Source organism: Artemia sp. Qi Xiang Cuo, chromosome 6, assembly GCF_049724085.1.
Source record: "Artemia sp. Qi Xiang Cuo chromosome 6, ASM4972408v1, whole genome shotgun sequence".
In the NCBI taxonomy this organism is placed as follows: domain Eukaryota; kingdom Metazoa; phylum Arthropoda; class Branchiopoda; order Anostraca; family Artemiidae; genus Artemia; species Artemia sp. Qi Xiang Cuo.
The window spans coordinates 38112971-38131213 of NC_142799.1; the positions used below are offsets into that span (position 1 = coordinate 38112971).

The following is an 18243-nucleotide window of genomic DNA, read 5'->3' on the forward strand; positions in this document are numbered from 1 at the left end:
TTCTTAGCTTAGAGTTTTGTTAGAGTTCTGGTTTAGCTTAGATATAGTTAAGCGTCTTGAGTCTGACCCTATAGACTTAGCATAGATTCTTAGCTTGTTTTAGTTTTGGTTAAGAGTTTGGAGTTTTTTTTAGTTCAGAACCTTGGATTAGAGGTTTTGTTAGCGCTTTTTTTTAGTGTACCTTTAGTTAATAGTTTGGTGTTTTACATTAGAATCTTAGTTTAGAGTTTTACTAAAAGTTATAGTTTGGTTAAGTTTTAGTTAAGAGTTTAGAATTTTAGCTTAGAGTCTTAGCTTAGAGTTTTTGTTAGAGTTCTAGTTTAGTTTAGTTTAGTTTTAGTTAAGAGTTTAGATTTTTTAGCTTAGAGTCTTAGCTTAGAGTTTTTGTTGAAGTTCTAGTTTAGTTTAGTTAATAGTTTATAGTTTTAGCTTAGAGTCTTAGCTTAGAGTTTTTGTTAGAGTTCTAGTTTAGTTTAGTTTTAGTTAGGAGTTTAGAGTTTTGGCCTAGATTATTAGCTTAGAGTCATAGTTAGAGTTGAAGTTTAGTTTAGTTATAGTTAAGAATTTAGAGTTTTTAGCTTATAGTCATAGCTTAGAGTTTTTGTTATAGTTCTAGTTTAGTTTAGTTAAGAATTTAGAATTTTATCATAGAGTCATAGCTTAGAGTTTTTGTTGAAGTTGAAGTTTAGTTTAGTCATAGTTAAGAATTTAGAGTTTTTAGCTTAGAGTCTTAGCTTAGAGTTTTACTTAGAGTTCTAGTTTAGTTTAGTTTTAGTTAAGAGTTTAGAGTTTTATCTTAGAGTCTTAGCTTAGAGTTTTTGTTAAAGTTCTAGTTTAGTTTAGTTAAGAGTTTTGAGTTCTACCTTAGAGTCTTAGCTTAGAACTTTACTTAGAGTTGAAGTTTAGTTTAGTTATAGTTAAGGGTATAGAGTTTTAGCTTGGAGTCTTAGCTTAGAGTTTTAGTTAGAGTTTTAGCTTAGTTTAGTTTTAGTTAAGAGTTTAGAGTTTTACTTTAAAGTCATAGCAGAGAGTTTTATTTAGAGTTCTAGTTTAGATTAGTTTTAGTAAAGAGTTTTGAGTTTTACCTTAAAGTCTTAGATTAGAGTTTTAGTTAGTGTTGAAGTTTCCTTTAGTTTAGTTATAGTTAAGAGTGTATAGTTTTAGCTTAGAGTCTTAGCTTAGAGTTTTAGTTAGAGTTATTGTTTAGTTTAGTTATAGTTAAGAATTATAGCTTAGAGGTTTAGCCTAGAATCATACCTTAGAGATTTAGTTAGAGTTAAAGTTTAGTCTAAACTAGCATAGCCACAAAATTACACAATATTACATAGAAATACCAAAAACATAGGTTAAATTAGGTTAGGTTAGGTTAGAGGTTAGGTTTCTCCACGTTTAAGTTAGGTTAGATTAGGTTAGCTTATCATGAGCAGCTTAGAGTTTTAGTTAGAGTTCTAGCTTAGTTTAGTTTTAGTTAAGAGTTTTGAGTTTTACTTTAAAGTCATAGCTTAGAGTTTTATTTGGAGTTCTAGTTTAGTTTAGTTTTAGTTAAGAGTTTTGAGTTTTACCTTAAATTCTTAGATTAGAGTTTTCGTTAGGGTTGAAGTTTCGTTTAGTTTAGTTATAGTTAAGAGTTTATAGTTTTAGCTTAGAGTCTTAGCTTAGAGTTTTAGTTAGAGTTATTGTTTAGTTTAGTTATAGTTAAGAATTATAGCTTAGAGGTTTAGCCTAGAATCATAGCTTAGAGATTTAGTTAGAGTTGAAGTTTAGTCTAAACTAGCATAACCACAAAATTGCACAATATTGCATAGAAATACCAAAACCATAGTTTAGATTAGGTTAGGTTAGAGGTTAAGTTTCTCCACGTTTAAGTTAGGTTAGATTAGGCTGGCGTATCAGTAGCGCTGAGGTTAAGCCAACCGAATCTAACCGACCTTAATAGTGGAGAACACGAACCGCTACCCTCAACGAACCAAATCTAACCGAGGGGTTTGGTTTGTCTATGCAATATTGTGTAATTTTGTGGTTATGCTAGTTTAGACTAAACTTCAACTGTAACTAAATCTCTAAGCTATGATTCTAGGCTAAACCTTTAAGCTATAATTCTTAAATATAACTAAACTAAACAATAACTCTAACTAAAACTCTAAGCTAAGACTCTAAGCTAAAACTATAAAATCTTAACTGTAACTAAACTAAACAAAATTTCAACCCTAACTAAAACTCTAATCTAAGACTTTAAGGTAAAACTCAAAACTCTTAACTAAAACTAAAGTAAACTAGAACTCCAAATAAACCTCTATGCTATGACTTTAAAGTAAAACTCTAAACTCTTAACTAAAACTAAACTAAGCTAGAACTCTAACTAAAACTATAAGCTAAGACTCAAAGCTAAAACTCTAAACCCTTAACTATAACAAAACTAAACTTCAACTCTAAGTAAACCTCTAAGCTAAGACTCTAAGGTAGAACTCAAAACTATTAACTAAACTAAACTACAGCTTCAACAAAAACTCTGATCTAAGATTCTAAGATAAAAATCTAAACTCTTAACTAAAACTAGAGTAAACAAGAGCTATAAGTAAAACTCTAAGCTAAGACTCTAATCTAAAAACTCTAAACTATTAACTATGACTAAACTAAACTTCAACCTCTACAAAAACTCTAAGCTATGACTCTATGATAAAACTCTAAACTCTTAACTAAACTAAACTAGAACTCTAACAAAAACTCTAAACTATGACTCAAAGCTAAAAACTAAATTCTTAACTATAACTAAACTAAACTTCAACTCTGACTATAACTCTAAGCTAAGACTCTAAGCTAAAACTCTAAACTCCTAACTAAAACTAAACTAAACTAAAGATCAAACAAAAACTCTAAGCTAAGACTCTAAGATAAAACTCTAAACTCTTAACTAAAAATAAACTAGAAATTTAACAAAAATACTAAGCTACGACTCTAAGATAAAAACTCTAAACTCTTAACTAAAACTAAACTAAACTATAACTCTAAAAAAAATTCTAAGCTAAGACTCTAAGCTAAAAAACTCTAAACTCTTAACTAAAACTAAACCGAACTAAAATTCTAAGCTATGTCTCGAAGGTAAAACTCCAAACGCTTAACTATATGTAAAATACACTAGAACTGTAACAAAAACTCTAAGATAAGACTCTATGGCAAAACTCTAAAATCCTAAATATAAATAAGCTAGACTTCAACCCTAAATAAAAATCTATTATAAGAATCTAAAATAAAAATATAAACTATTAAATATAACTAAACTAAAATAGTTCTAAAAAAAAAAATATAATCTGTTAATCTCATATAAAAAATCTAAGATATAAACTAAAACTAAACTAAACTAGAACTCTAACAAAAACTCTAAGCTAAGACTCTAAGATAAGACTATAAACTATTAAATAAAAATAAACTAAACTAGAACTATAACAAAAACTCTAAGCTAAAACAATAAACTCTTAAATAAAACTAAACTAAAATAGAACTATAATTAAAACTCAAGTCTAGGCCAAAACTCTAAACTAAAGTAGAACTGCAACAAAAAACTCTAAACCGAGACTCTAAGCTAAAACTCTAAATTCTTAACTAAAAATAAACTAAACTAGAACTCTAACAAAAACTTAAGGATAAGACTCTAAGCTAAAAACTCTCAACTCTTAACTAAAAATAAACTAAACTAAAACTCTAAGCTAAGTCTCTAAGGTGTAAAACACCAAACTCTTAACTAAAACTAAACTAAACTAGAACTCTAACTGAAACTCAAAGGTAAAAACATCAAACTCTTAACTAAAATTAAACTAAACTAGAACTCTAACAAAAAAACTATAAGATAAGACTATAATCCAAAACTCGAAACTCTTAACTAAAAATAAGATAAAATAAAACTCTAATGAAAACTCTAAGCTATGATTCTAAACTAAAACTCTAAACTCTTAACTAAAACTTAACCAAACTACAACTTTAATTAAAACTCTAAGCTATTACTCTAAGCTAAAACTATAAATTATTAACTGTAACTAAACTAAACTAAAACTGTAAGACTAAACGAAGCTAAGACTCTAAGCTAAAACTCGAAACTCTTAACTAAAACTTAACTAAACTAGAACTCTAATTAAAACTCTAAGTCTAAGCTAAAACTCTTAAACTAAACTAAATTAAACTAGAACTTCAACAAAAACTATAAACTAAGACACTAAGCTAAAAACACTAAACTCATAACTAAAACTAAACTAAACTAGAACTCTAGCAAAAACTCTAAGCTGAGACTCTAAGCTAAAACTCTAAACTCTTAAGTTAAACTAAACTAAACTAAAACTCTAAGCTAAGTCTCTAAGGTAAAATTCCAAACTCTTAACTATAACTAAACTAAACTAGAACTCTAACAAAAACTCTAAGCTAAGACTCTAAGCTAAAACTCTAAACTCTTAACTAAAAATAAACTAAAATAGAAATATAAAAAAAAATCTAATCTAATAATATAAGATAAAAATATAAAATCTTAAATAAAACAAAAATAAAATATAAATATAAAAAAAACTCCAATTATAATATAAAAATATAAACTAAAATATAACTTCAACAAAAAACTCTAAACTAAGACTCTAAGCTAAAAACTCTAAACTCTTAACTAAAACTAAACTAAACTAGAACTCTAACAAAAATTTTAAGATAAGACTCTAAGCTAAAACTCTAAACTCTTAACTAAAACTAAACTAAACTAAAACTCTAAGCTAAGTCTCTAAGGTAAAACATCAAACTCTTAACTAAAACTAAACTAAACTAGAACTCTAACTGAAACTCAAAGGTAAAACATCAAACTCATAACTAAAATTAAACTAAACTAGAGCTCTAACAAAAAAACTCTAAGCTAAGACTCTAAGTTAAAACTCGAAACTCTTAACTAAAACTTATACAAACTAAAACTTTAAGTAAAACTCTAAGGTATGACTCTAAGCTAAAACTCTAAATTCTTAAGTGTAACTAAACTAAACTTCAACTCTAACTAAAACTCTAAGCTAAGACTCTAAGCTAAAACTCTAAACTCTTAACTAAAACTAAACTAGAACTCTAACGAAAACTCTAAGCTATGACTCTAAGCTAAAACTCTAAACTCTTAACTAAAACTAAACGAAATTAAAACTCTAAGCTAAATCTCTAATGTAAAACTCCAAACGCTTATCTATATCTAGATTAAACAAGAACTCTAAAAAATCTATAAGCTAAGACTCTAAGCTAAAACTCTAAACTCTTAACTATTACTAAACTAAACTTCAACTCTAACAAAAACTCTAAGCTAAGACTCTAAGCTAAAACTCTAAACTATTAACTAAAACTAAAATAAAATAAAACTTCAACAAAAAATCTAAGCTAAGACTCTAAGCTAAAAACTCTAAACTCTTAACTATATCTAAACTAAACTAGAACTCTAACAAAAACTCTAAGCTAAGACTCTAAGCTAAAACTCTAAACTCTTAACTATTACTAAACTAAACTTCAAATCTAACAAAAAATATAAGATAAGACTATAAGCTAAAACTCTAAACTATTAAATAAAAATAAACTAAAATATAAATTCAACAAAAAATCTAATCTAAGACTCTAAGCTAAAAATTCTAAACTCTTAACTAAAACTATACTAGAGCTCTAACTAAAACTCTAAGCTAAGACTCTAAGGTAAAACACTAAACTCTTAACTAAAAGTAAACTAAACTAGAACTCTAACTGAAACTCAAAGGTAAAACATAAAATTCTTAACTAAAATTAAACTAAACTAGAACTCTAACAAAAACTCTAAGCCAAGACTCTAAGGTAAAACTCTAAACTCTTAAATAAAACTAAACTAAACTAGAACTCTAACAAAAACTCTAAGCTAAGACTCAGCTAAAACTCGAAACTCTTAACTAAAACTTAACCAAACTATAACTTTAAGTAAAACCCTAATTAAAACTCTAAGTCTAAGCTAAAACTCTAAACTAAAACTAAACTAAACTAGAGCTTCAACAAAAACTCTAAGCTAAGACTCTATGCTAAAAAACTCTTAACTAAAACTAAACTAAACTCTTAAGTAAAACTAAGCTAAACTAGAACTCTAACAAAAACTGTAAGCTAAGACTCAGCTAAAACTCTAAACTCTTAACTAAAACTAAACTAGAACTCTAACAAAAACTCTAAGATAAGACTCTAAGCTAAAACTCTAAATTCTTAACTGTAACTAAACTAAAATAAACTAGAACTCTAAATAAAACTTTAAGATAAGAATCTAAGATAAAAAACTCTAAACTCTTAACTAAAACTAAACTAGAACTCTAACAAAAACTCCAAGCTAAGACTCTAAGCTAAAAACTCTAAACTCTTAATTAAAACTAAACTAAACTAAAACTCTAAGCTAAGTCTCTAAGGTAAAACTTCAAACTCTTACCTATAACTAAGTTGTGGGTGAAAAGGATGGGTAGTTCAATTTGTAAAATGGGTTTAGAAGGGACATTAACAAAGGAACTTGCTCTGAAATGTCTTTTGAAAGGTATTTCTTGGTGTTGAGGTATCCAAAAAAGCTGTAAAGTATAATTGTGGGTGAAAAGGATAGATGCTTCAAGTTGGAAAATGGGTTTAGAAGGGACATTAAGAAAAGAAGTTGCTCTGAAATGCTTTTTGAAAGGTATTGCTTGATGTTGAGGTATCCAAAAAGCAGTAAAGTATAGTTGTGGGTGAAAAAGATGGGTACTTCAACTTGTAAAAATGGGTTAAGGAATGACATTAAGAAAGGAACTTGCTCTGAAATGCCTTTGAAAGGTATTTCTTGGTGTTAAGGTATCTAAAAAGCTGTAAAGTATAGTTGTGGGTGAAAAGGACAGGTACTTCAAGTTGGGAAACGGGTTTAGAAGGGACATTAAGAAAGTAACTTGCTCTGAAATGGTCTTTGAAAAGTATTTCTTGGTGTTGAGGTATCCAAAAAGCTGTAAAGTATAGCTGTGGGTGAAAAAGATAAGTAATTTAAGTTGCAAAAGGGGTTTAGGAGTGATATTAAGAAATTAACTTGCTTGTCTTAGTCGATTACGGCATTCTATACCCATAAATGAATCCCCGTCATGACCTTCTGATAGGGTTCTACCGATTATGTAATCAATTTCTCAGAAATCCATTTGTCCTAGTTGATTATGTCTTTCTATGCCCATAAATGGATTCTCGTCAGGACCTCCCGATAGGGTTCTACTGATTATGTAATCAATTTCTCCGAAATCCAATTGTCTTAGTCGATTACGTCATTCTATGCCCATAAATGAATTCCCGTCATGACCTTCTGATAGAGTTCTACCGATTATGTAATCAATTTCTCAGAAATCCATTTGTCCTAGTTGATTACGTCATTCTATGCCCATAAATGGATTCCCGTCATGACCTTCTGATAGGATTCTACCGATTATGTAATCAATTTTTCAGGAATCCATTTGTCCTAGTTGATTACGTCATTCTATGCCCATAAATGGATTCCCGTCACGAGCTCCTTATAGGGCTCTACCGATTATGTAATCAATTTCTCGGGAATTCTCTCCCTTCGATTACGCAATCAATATATCTCTTCCCCACCTTCCCCTTAGAAACATCAAATTAATTCCCCTTTCTTGAATCAATAATTCCCCTTAGAAACAACAATTAATTTCCCTTTCGTGAATCAATAATTCCCCTTAGAAACAACAAATTAATTCCCCTTTCTTGAATCAATAATTCCCCTTAGAAACAACAAATTAATTCCCCTTTCGTGACATATCAATCAATCTTGACATCACCTGTCAGACATTATTGGACTTCGCCTGGAAACGATTTGATTAATGATTGACAGTACCTGTCAGACATTATTAAACTTTGCCCGGAAACAATTTGATTAATGACTGACTTTAGGTCATTGACCCCATTAACCACGTGTTCTCCCTAATGACTCTATGCCCAAATAAGGAGTCCCCGTGGGACCTCCTGAGGCATCTCTACTCATGTACATTATATATTACACTCGAAAGAAGTCAAGTTTGGTTAATGCTAATGAAATAAAATAAAATATGTTGAAAATATAATATTTTAGAAACAAATTGCGGCTATATATTTGCACATTAGGGGGGGGGGTAAAGCATAGCATATATTAAAAATTTTGCGTAACGTAACCTAGGCACCTTTTACCCTCCCCTAAACACCAAAAACACAATAGTTTAAATATTGTAAACACAATGAGAAATCACGCTTTGCGATCTATTTCTCTATTCCAAATACCCGTTTGACTGGTTTCCTTGAATGTTTCCCGATACAGTATATAGCGGTGTGTAAGATATAATGCACAAGTACCCACTGAACTTAATGAATCTCAATTGTTCCGAATCAGTATGATATGTCGATTTTTTAAATTTATCTATTGATATCAAAATTCTATTTTTTAGAGTTTCGGTTACTATTGAGCCGCGTCGCTTCTTACTTACAGTTTGTTACCACGAACTGTTTGATAATGAAGGAAAAATTAAAATGTCTTGATCATGTTATACGAATAAAGGATGGCGGATTGCTAAGAATTGTGCTTTTTGGCCTTCCATCTGGGTGCCAAAAGAAAAGCTTACCGCTTCGAATTGAACGGGAAAAGGTAAGTAGAAACGAATCCAAAGAGATATGGACTTCATGACAGGGAGTAAAGAGTAAAGCATTGAATAGACTGAGATGGAGGAGGAGCATCCACATTCGTATTGGCCTCAGATGGCTTGATGTTGCAGTAGGTTGTTAAAAGCAATACTAGCAATACTAGTAGTAGCAGTCATAACCTTAATGTATTAAACCTTTTCTCGCCTTCTTATCCCTTAAACGTTTAAAAATTCTCTTACTGTGCTAACATTTTAATCTACGACATTTAAATCATTGGCGTAAACTAGCTCTATCAAAAATCATGCCTTATTATTAGACACTCACATTTCCTTGTAACCTTTGCTGTCTTCCCTAGAGCAAAGCTTATCAAAATAATACATTTAAACGACGGTCTCAACAACCTTTTTTTTAAATTATGTTACTCCATATTTTAATAAAATGAATTAAATGAAAATTATGAAAGATCAAATGAAAATTATGGGTTAAATGTTTTATATTATTCATCTAATTCTAGAAAGCCCAACATTTATTGAACACTTTTTTTTATTATTCTTTATTGTTTGTCGACACATTTATTTGTATATATGTACCATAGAGTCAATAATAATAGGTCCAGCCCCCTCTCACCCTAGGTCACCTGGCCACGCCTATGCATGTTTGTAATCTCAACCACAGAGCTTACGTTCGGTGTTAGCTCAGCACTAAACTTGAATAGTAGTTCAAGTATCTTTTCAAAAGCTTAGCGGTAACGAACTGTAGGTAAGGAGTGACGCGACTCAATAGTAACCAAAACTCTAAAAAAAGTTTTGATAAAAATAAATGCATCAAAATAATTCAATTTTATGCTGATTTAAAAAGTTCGTTAAGTTTAATGCTACCCATCAAAAGTTGAGTCCGAGAAAATTTCCACAATTTTTGATAAAAGGGGGAAAACCCCAAGAATGTCAAGTGATCTTAGTAAAAATCACACCATCGAATTCAGCATACCACAGGACACTATTGTAGAGGTTTAAAGCCCCTACAAATAAAACGTGGATTTTCGCTTTTTTTTTTTTTTTTTTTTTTTTTACCGAAAGAAAGATCACGGATCTTTTGCTTGTTTTCCCCAGGGGTGATCATATCAAACCAGTTATCCTAGAAAATCCGAGAGGGCTCATTTGATGGAAAATAAAATTTCTAATACCCTTTTAAAGTGACCAACAAGATTGTAGGGCAGCTAGCCTCCCTCTTATGCTCCTTTTTTCCCAAGGTCGTCCGACCGAAATTTTGAGATAACTATTCTGTTCAGCACAGTTGAAAGGACCAATAACTATGCCGTTTGGGATAACATGACCCTCCACAGCCTCTGGGGAAAGAGCTTTAAGTTACGAAATTTACCCGTTGTTTATGCCTTTGCTGACTAAACTTAATGTGTGGATATGTTCCCTGGCCAACTTTTAGCGGGTTTGGAATTGTTTAGAGGATATAGAGGATGAGCGAGGGAGAATTTTCCTCGGGAGAAATTCTTCGTTTAGGAATTATCCACGGAAGCAACTTTTCACTGGGTATGTGGGGATTTCTGGGGAAAATTTTACACGGTGGGGGGGGGGGATTTTCGACATGATTTGAAAAAGATCTTAGTCTTCTTCAAATGAAAATAGTCTTTTTCAAATGAAAGTAGTCTGTTTACTTCTTTAGTCTTTTTTTCAGAAATGAGTTTTTTTCAAATGAAAATATACTAAAGGGAATTTTTCGGGAGAAAACGTCAGCAAGAATTTTTCTGGGGGATTTTCAGCGAGGATGGAATTGCCCAAGGGAACTTCCCTGGGGTGTAAAGGGGTATTTTACGTGGAAGGAACTTTATTCTTGTGAATTTTCTGTGGAGGAGAGAATTTTCCAAGGAGAGAGCTGACTTTCTGGATTATCTGGTATTATTTGAAAAATGATCAGAAATTAAATTAAAAAAAGCTATTGTGAAGAACCGAGTTTTAAGGAGGGAGCAACTCCCCTCATATACAAAACAATTTTTGTTAGTTTTAAGCTTTAATGTTGGTCCTTACTTTCGGTTGGAAAATTTTTTTTTTTTTTATTTAATTCTAAGCAGCACCGAGCCTATCCCTACCTGAGCAATATAAACCGAACTTCTGCAATAATTCTTTAGGATAACTTTCAACAGAAAAGATAAAATCCTGTGAATTAAAAAATACATATATGCTTTTTTTATATTATACATATATATATATATATATATATATATATATATATATATATATATATATATATATATATATATATATATATATATATATATATATATATATATATATATATATATATATATATATATATATATATATATATATATATATATATATATATATATATATAAAAAAAAATATATATATATATATATATATATATATATATATATAAATATATATATAAATATATATATATATATATATATATATATATATATATATATATATATATATATATATATATATATATATATATATATATATATATATATATATATATATATATATATATATATATATATATATATATATATATATATATATATTATAAGTAAGATATATAAATAACAAGCTCGTGCTTTTTTTTCACTTCCTTTTTATAGGACCAAATATCAGTAACGCCGATATAAGGATCAGTAACACATTAGAACGAAACTTTTTAGAAGTTTTTTTTTTTTTAATTAAGGTAAAGTCGTACCAAAAGTAAATGAAGAGCTAAAATACAAATGGAAACATACTCATGAACACAATGCGCCGCTGTTATAACCCATTTCTTACTCAAGATGGCCCCTCCACACCAATGCATTCCCTTGATCCGAATTGATACAAGCCAAGGAAACTGTCCAGGACTGGCCTCCTCTCCTCCGACTATTCTCCCATCTCTAATGCTCGACTCACCGCATTCGCTGTCAGCCACTAAAAATAGAAAAATATATGTTCACAGTCTTTTACAAAGCAAATGGAGTCTTTTCTACTCTGAGGCACATCAGCAACAACTTTCTCAAAAAATAACCTGATTATGCAATGTTATCTGCCATATATCTCACTAAACACTCACAATCTAAGACATTGTATGAAAAAAAAAACACTTGTCAAGCAGGTCGTGGTAATGAACTCTAGGCAAGGAGCGACTTGGCCCAAATAGTAACCGAAACTGAAAAAAGAACGGAATTTGGATAACTGTTGATACACCAAAAGAATTGGCTTTCATGCTCATTATCTTTAAAAGTATTCAACAAAAGAGGCCTGAGAAAAATTTGCCTGATTTTCAAAAAGTAATAAAAATCTCCCTCAAGAAGTCAAGCAATCTCAATGAAAATCATACCTTTAGATAGAGGTTTCAAAAGTTGGATTTTTTTTCCCAGGAGTGATTGTATCGAGCCAATTCTCCTGGAAGATCGGAAAAGTGATCATTCGGCCGAATATCCGAATTTCTAGTGTCCTCAGTATTTGACCAAAAAGATTGAAGGGCAACTAGCCCCCCTCTCACGCAATTTCCCCCCAAAGACATCTGATAAAAATTTCGAGTTAGCCATTTGATTCAGCATAGTTGAAAGGTTCAATGAGTATGCACTTTAAGACATGTCCCACCCACCCCCCACCAGTGCTGTAACTTACTTGAAGTACTTTTACTTCAAGTACTACTTAAGTAAAATTTTCAAGTACTTGTACTTGTACTTAAGTACAAATTCCACAGAGTACTTATTACTTTTACTTCAGTAAAAAATTGCAGCTACTTATTACTTAAATTTGCAAATAAAAGTCAAGTAATTTTTCAAATACATTACGAGGAACCGTTCCATTTTTTTTTTTTTTTTTTTTTTGCAATTTTTTAATTTTATGGTTTTGCTGCGTCTGTGTTTAGTTTAGTAATTGATTTGGTTTTCCGTTTACGTCGAGCGCATTTCAGAAGAATAAGAAACAAGGTGTCACAAAAAAATGGCTGACGCAGGCAAACAACAATTACCGTTTATTCTTCAAGGCAAATATTTTGCTGTAAAAGGACAAATCGAAAAAGATGGCGCACTTAGTGCATGGTGCAAGAACTGTCCCAACAGGGTTCTCAAAGGACACCTGCATGCACCTTCAAATTTCCACAAACACTTGCGTGTAAGTCTCCTTGTCCTTTTTATGTCTGTTTGTACTTTTTTTCTCTCTTAAACTTTGACAGGTATCACCATACAGATAGCCCAGTAGTTTCCTTACAACACAACCTACACATCATACGCAATTTTAATCTGTTTGTTGTTTTGGTCTATTCGGATATCGTTCAGATTGGATTGAACAAACCTAGGCTAGAGTTGTGTAGCCTGGATCTCCTGTAGGCTAAGCTTACTGTTAATCCAGCATTATGAAATTAATGCACAATTTACCCCACACCTAGCTTGATTAACTTCACCTCAGGAGAAGAATGTTCAACGAACCAGAATGGGCCGAAATTAGTTGTGGTAGGCTAGGTGTCATTCAAAAGGGTCTCGGAACCAGCAACCAGCAGCTTTACATTTACGAAAACTAATGGATTGCTATGAGCCTTGGCTTCTCTGTGTTAATCTTGAGGCTAAGTTGTGTATTGAGATTGTTGTGTATGAGGCTGATTGGGATTGGAATAATGGTTATAGAATGTAGAATGCATATATAATTTTTGTTTTTGTGTGTGTTTTCCATTTGCAGAACTGCAGAACTTGCAGAACTTGCAGAACTTGCTAATTTGCAGAACTCAAAGGAAGTATCAAATTTTCTTGAACAAGTAGGCTAGCCTAGGCTATTTGATTAGGCTGAATATTTTAGCCATATGGATTGCTGAATGTTTTGAATGCATTGATAGTTAATAGTAGAGTCTAATGACAAATACACAATTTAGTTTAAGCATAGCCTAGGCTAATTCTAGAAAATACTGCCCAATCTTAAACACATGATCCTATAGGCCTTGTAGGATACAAAACCACTCAAACATAAATAGATTCAATCCCAGACATGTGCTGTAAAGAAAAAATAGGCTACTAGGGTTTGCTAACTTTTCTTTAAGCTTAATTTTCAGTATAAAAAAGTTTCTGAGATCAAATTGAGCTAATTCCCAACAAGGTAATCTAAATCTATACATATGCAAGACTAAGAGCTTGCTTGGAAATATAGGCTCTATTTGAATCAAATTATGCTCGGTTGCTTGTCCAAAGTTAGTGATTATCCAAACACCAGGGGTGCTTGGATAATATACCCAGTTCTTCATCAGCAGCTGATGTGTATTACCAAATAAAGCTAGTTTAAAGAAAAATCAAACTGTTTTGTTAAGCCTAAAGGTGTATCTGGCTTTGTGGGGGAATAGACAAGGAAATAGAAAATCTAATGGTATATTTCCTTTTTTTCTTTATCTGATTTCTCCCCTTTAATAAATATTAGAGCTAAAAATATGTTTTGCTATTACTAGGCCTAGACTAGTCTATCCTTACAAAGCCTATCTTTAGTCTACTAAAAATTTCATTTTCCTGACCTAGCCCCATTTTCCATTTCCTGACTTGAAGTAAAATCAAGTAATTGGAAGCATTGCATCAAGCCACAATGTCCATTGGGCTTGTATAGCCTAAGCTTAATAGGCTTGCCTGCTTGTGATCTACTGATCCATCCATAATTAATACACCAGCATTCAAACATTCAATTAGATTTTCATCCACAAATATATTGTCAATTAGTGTTGCAGATTTCCCAGTAACTCATGTAAGGATAGTTATCAGTGGATATAGAAAAGAAGAAATTACTAAATTGAGAAAATCTGGACAATCTGAACTTTTAAGGAAGTCAGTATTGAAATCTCCCATTTGCACTTTATATTTAGGTTCACTATTCAAATTTTCCATTAAATTCTCCATCTCCCTAATAAAAATTTCATTTTATGATATTTTATATACTAAACCAATGGTGATTTTTAGGTGATTTATATACTAAACCAACAACTATATTTTTTTTTATCACAATTACATATTGTTGTATAGTCTAACCTTTATTTTCTGGGTTCTAGGCATTTTGTTGAGATTGAGAAGCTAGTATAGCAGGAATGTTAATTTTTCCCATTAAATTTAATGTATTAATAGGGAAATCCTTAGACCTAGGCTATTTGTTACATAGGCCAGATATCCCAGGCTACATACCTTATTGTATTTTCAGTTAACCTGCTTCCAGTTTAACTGCAGCTCAACTAATGCCTGGATATGTCCATAAGCTATTTACAAGTTTGATGATAGGCTAGTTGTTATATTACTATGTTTCTATATTGCTAACAACTCAGTTTATTTCTGGACAAATTTTCGGTTGATGTTGATGTTTCAACGATGCTGCAGAAACATGAGGGTTCATTGCTTTTTTGCAGAGGATGGTCCAAGTTTAAGCTGCAAAAAGGTTTTCTATGGTGATCATTGTAATCGTTGAATCTGCAGTAATGTGAAGGTTTGTTGTTATTGTGAAGGATCCACCAAACCCAGTCAGAAACTCGTATTTTGAGACTATTGCCGGATACAAGCAAGTTCACCTAATGAGAGGATATGTCTCTAGTTAGTAAATGTCTGAAATGAGATTATTCCCAAGTAAAGGAACCTTCCACTCAGGAGGAGAATGTGAAGATCTCCTCCTGAGAGGTATATGGCTGTACCTGGGACCTGGGAATCATTTCATTTTGGGCATTCACTGACAAGCAGGTGACAAGGGACATATCCTCACATTAGGTGAACTTCCCTCTATCAGGTGATGGTCTCAAAGTAGTTGAGTTCCTGACTGACAAAACCAAACCATCAAACCTTCAGAAAGTGATGGTTCATTCATATTTGTTATACTTGTTATACTGCAGTTTCAATGTTCAGTGGATCCTGTGGAAAAGCAATGAGCCTTTGGATTTGATTCATATAGCAAAACTAAACATTATGTCTGCTTTCAGACGGCTCATCCTTCAACCTATGTTGAATTCTCCAAAGTGAACACTAGGAAAAAAAGGAGGCGAGATGGAGATGAGCAGACCATTGATTCTGCTGATGACGCAACCGATGAAAGCATCCCCGAGCCTAAGCAAGAGGATACACCTTTTTCTTTCTTTGAAAAAAAGAAATGTACGAAAAAAAGGGCTGATGAGTTGATTATGAATTACATAGTGTCTGACATGCGCCCACTCTCTACAGTGGAAAGTCATGCATTTAAGCAAATGATTCTGGGGATAAACCCAAGTATCAGACCAATAATGTCAAGGAAAACTCTGGCCGGTAAAATTGATGAGTCTCTGTTAGTTGTAAAGAAAGAAATGATTCAGCTCTTTGAAAAAGTAGACTATGTCACTATGACGTGTGATATCTGGTCTTCTAATAATAAGAGCTTTATTGGAGTAACAGCTCATGTGTTAGATAGTCAAAACAAATTTGTGCCTATGGTGCTTGCAGTTAGAAGGTTTGCTGGAGCGCATACCTTCGACAGAATTTCAGACTTGCTGTTTGCAATATTTCGTGAATATGGTCTTGACAAGAATCTGAGCAAAATTCGGGCAATTGTAACAGACAATGCTTCAAACTTCGTCAAAGCTTTTAAGGAGTTAGGAAAATCAAAGGAGCAAGAATCCAGCTCTGAGTTTGCAACCAGTGAGAGTGACACACCTGATGAAGAAAGCATGGATTCCGAATCCGAAGAATTAGATGTTGTTGACGTTGGTAAGATCTTTGACAGGGTGAATGTGACTGATGTCGGGGAACCAGAATTGGGTTCTAGTGTCAATCCCAGAAGTGGTGCACAAGACCAAGATGAACTAGAAGCAGGGGTTAGAGGGACCTCTGATAGTTATTCTGATCTTCCCGACCGTATTGTTAACACAAATGATGACGATAGCGATATTTCTGAGCCCGAAGGGAATGATGGCAGATCGGACTCATTAGGTAATATAGGTATGTACTTACCTCCACACTTTCGCTGCTCTAGTCATACCCTGAACCTTTTGTCCACCACAGATGCCAAGTATGCTTCAAATACGGACGTGAGTTACAAAAGAAATCTGCAGAGTGTCAAGAGCAAGTGTCAGGGCTTATGGAATTCCCTAAGCCACAGCTCAAAAAACAATGACCTATTGAAAGAGGTCTTCGAAAAAAAGCTGATAAGACCCAACGCAACAAGATGGAATTCTGAATACGATGCACTGAAAAGAATTCTTGAGTGTCACATGGCTGGAAAGCTCTCAGCAGTGTGTGATGTCTTGAAAAAACCAAGATTCAAAACAAGTGAGCTTGAATTTCTTGCTGAGTACGTCTCAGTCCTTGAGCCCATAGCAATCGCCCTAGATATGCTTCAGGGTGAGGAGAAAGCCTATTTCGGGACTGTTCTCCCAACTATCAAGTGCTTGGAAAGGAAGTTGGTGAAGTTGCACCAAAGTGTCAAACTCACAAGGGTCTTAACCCAGACGCTGCTCGAAGGACTTGGAAAAAGATTTCCGTTTATCAGTGGATCTCCAAAGGTTCATTCGGACTACCATCTTGCTACGTGGTCATTGCCGTTTTTCAAGGACAAGTTTGGGAAAGAAGAACACAAGGAACTGGTGCTGGGTTTGATGACAGAGGAGGCCATAACAATGAAGCAGAAAATGGGTGCCACTAGTGAAAAAAGCAGTGGCATAGTTCTTGAGAGATCTCCTGAGGCTTTTTTTGACTTTTCGGACGACGAATCAGGAACAAGCACTCAGCAACCAACTGTGGCAAATACGGTCAAGATCGAGATTCTGAGATATCTCAGTGATTCCCGAAAGACTCTCTCGATCTTACAAGAGTACCCGGCAGTGAATTCAGTGTTTCGGAAGTATAATTGTATGCTTCCTACATCGGCCCCAGTTGAGCGTCTCTTTTCGAAAGGTGGCATTATAATGAGTCCAAGGCGTAATTCCTTGGCGGACGGAAGGTTTGAGAGCCTCGTTTTGTTGAAAGCCAATGAGAAATTCAAGGTTTTTCAGCAAAATATGGACGTAGTTTGAGAGTTCGTTTTACTGTTTTGATGGTTTCCTTTTCAACCTATTTTAATGTCACCTTTTGAAAAGCAGATGTCAGAATCAGCTCCTTTTGCGAAACTGTCTTTGAAGAATGGCACTGAGCGACTGAACCTGACTATATATACCGTATATGGTAAGAAGATTTTCTGACTTATTTAATCGCTGGAATATCCGTTTATAATGTGTTTTTTTTTTTCGTTTATTTCCAGCTTTTTTTTTTTTTAAATGAATTTTTTTTATAATGATGTAAAATTATATTTTTAAAAATAAAACATTTTAAATTTTTTTATTTTTTTTTAATCGTTCTTTATTATAATAAATTAAAACAATAATTTAACCTGAGTGTCAGTGGCGTAAGTGTGTGATTGTTGTGCTGGAAAGAGCCTCCCATGGAATAATTCCATTTTTTTTTTAGCTCAATAGTAATTTTAACATCATATAATTTGATTACTTGAAGTAGTACTTGAAGTACTACTTAAGTACTATTTCAGACTACTTATTACTTGAACTACTTAAGTACAATTTTGGTGGATTACTTGATACTTGATACTTAAGTAAAAAAATTGATAGTACTTGGTACTTGTTACTTAAGTA

At 32.4% G+C, this 18243-nt stretch overlaps 2 protein-coding genes across 2 annotated transcripts in view; one reads left to right on the forward strand and one right to left on the reverse strand.

Moving 5' to 3' along the window:
• Positions 1 to 3232: 3232 nt before the first annotated feature.
• The window catches only part of LOC148951197 (transmembrane protease serine 2-like), a 44697-nt gene continuing 29686 nt past the window's right edge, over positions 3233 to 18243 (reverse strand). Inside the window, exons 2-3 of the mRNA XM_089091023.1 lie at positions 11390 to 11567; positions 3233 to 3242 (exon numbers count right to left, since the gene is read on the reverse strand). Coding sequence (XP_088947149.1) covers positions 3233 to 3242; positions 11390 to 11567 — 188 coding nt within the window. The remainder of the gene's footprint in view (positions 3243 to 11389; positions 11568 to 18243) is intronic.
• LOC148951198 (uncharacterized) lies at positions 12591 to 17749 on the forward strand. Its single transcript, XM_089090179.1, has 2 exons — positions 12591 to 12761; positions 15574 to 17749. The coding sequence occupies exons 1-2, from the start codon at positions 12591 to 12593 to the stop codon at positions 17632 to 17634; spliced, it is 2232 nt and encodes a 743-aa protein (XP_088946305.1). The 3' UTR covers positions 17635 to 17749.

What these genes read in the sequence shown, in the direction of transcription:
- LOC148951198 (XM_089090179.1), top strand. Translation starts at nt 12,591, where the DNA reads ATGGCTGACGCAGGCAAACAACAATTACCGTTTATTCTTCAAGGCAAA. An exon ending in ATTTCCACAAACACTTGCGT is followed by an intron (nt 12,762 to 15,573) that starts GTAAGTCTCCTT and finishes GTCTGCTTTCAG; the next exon opens with ACGGCTCATCCTTCAACCTA.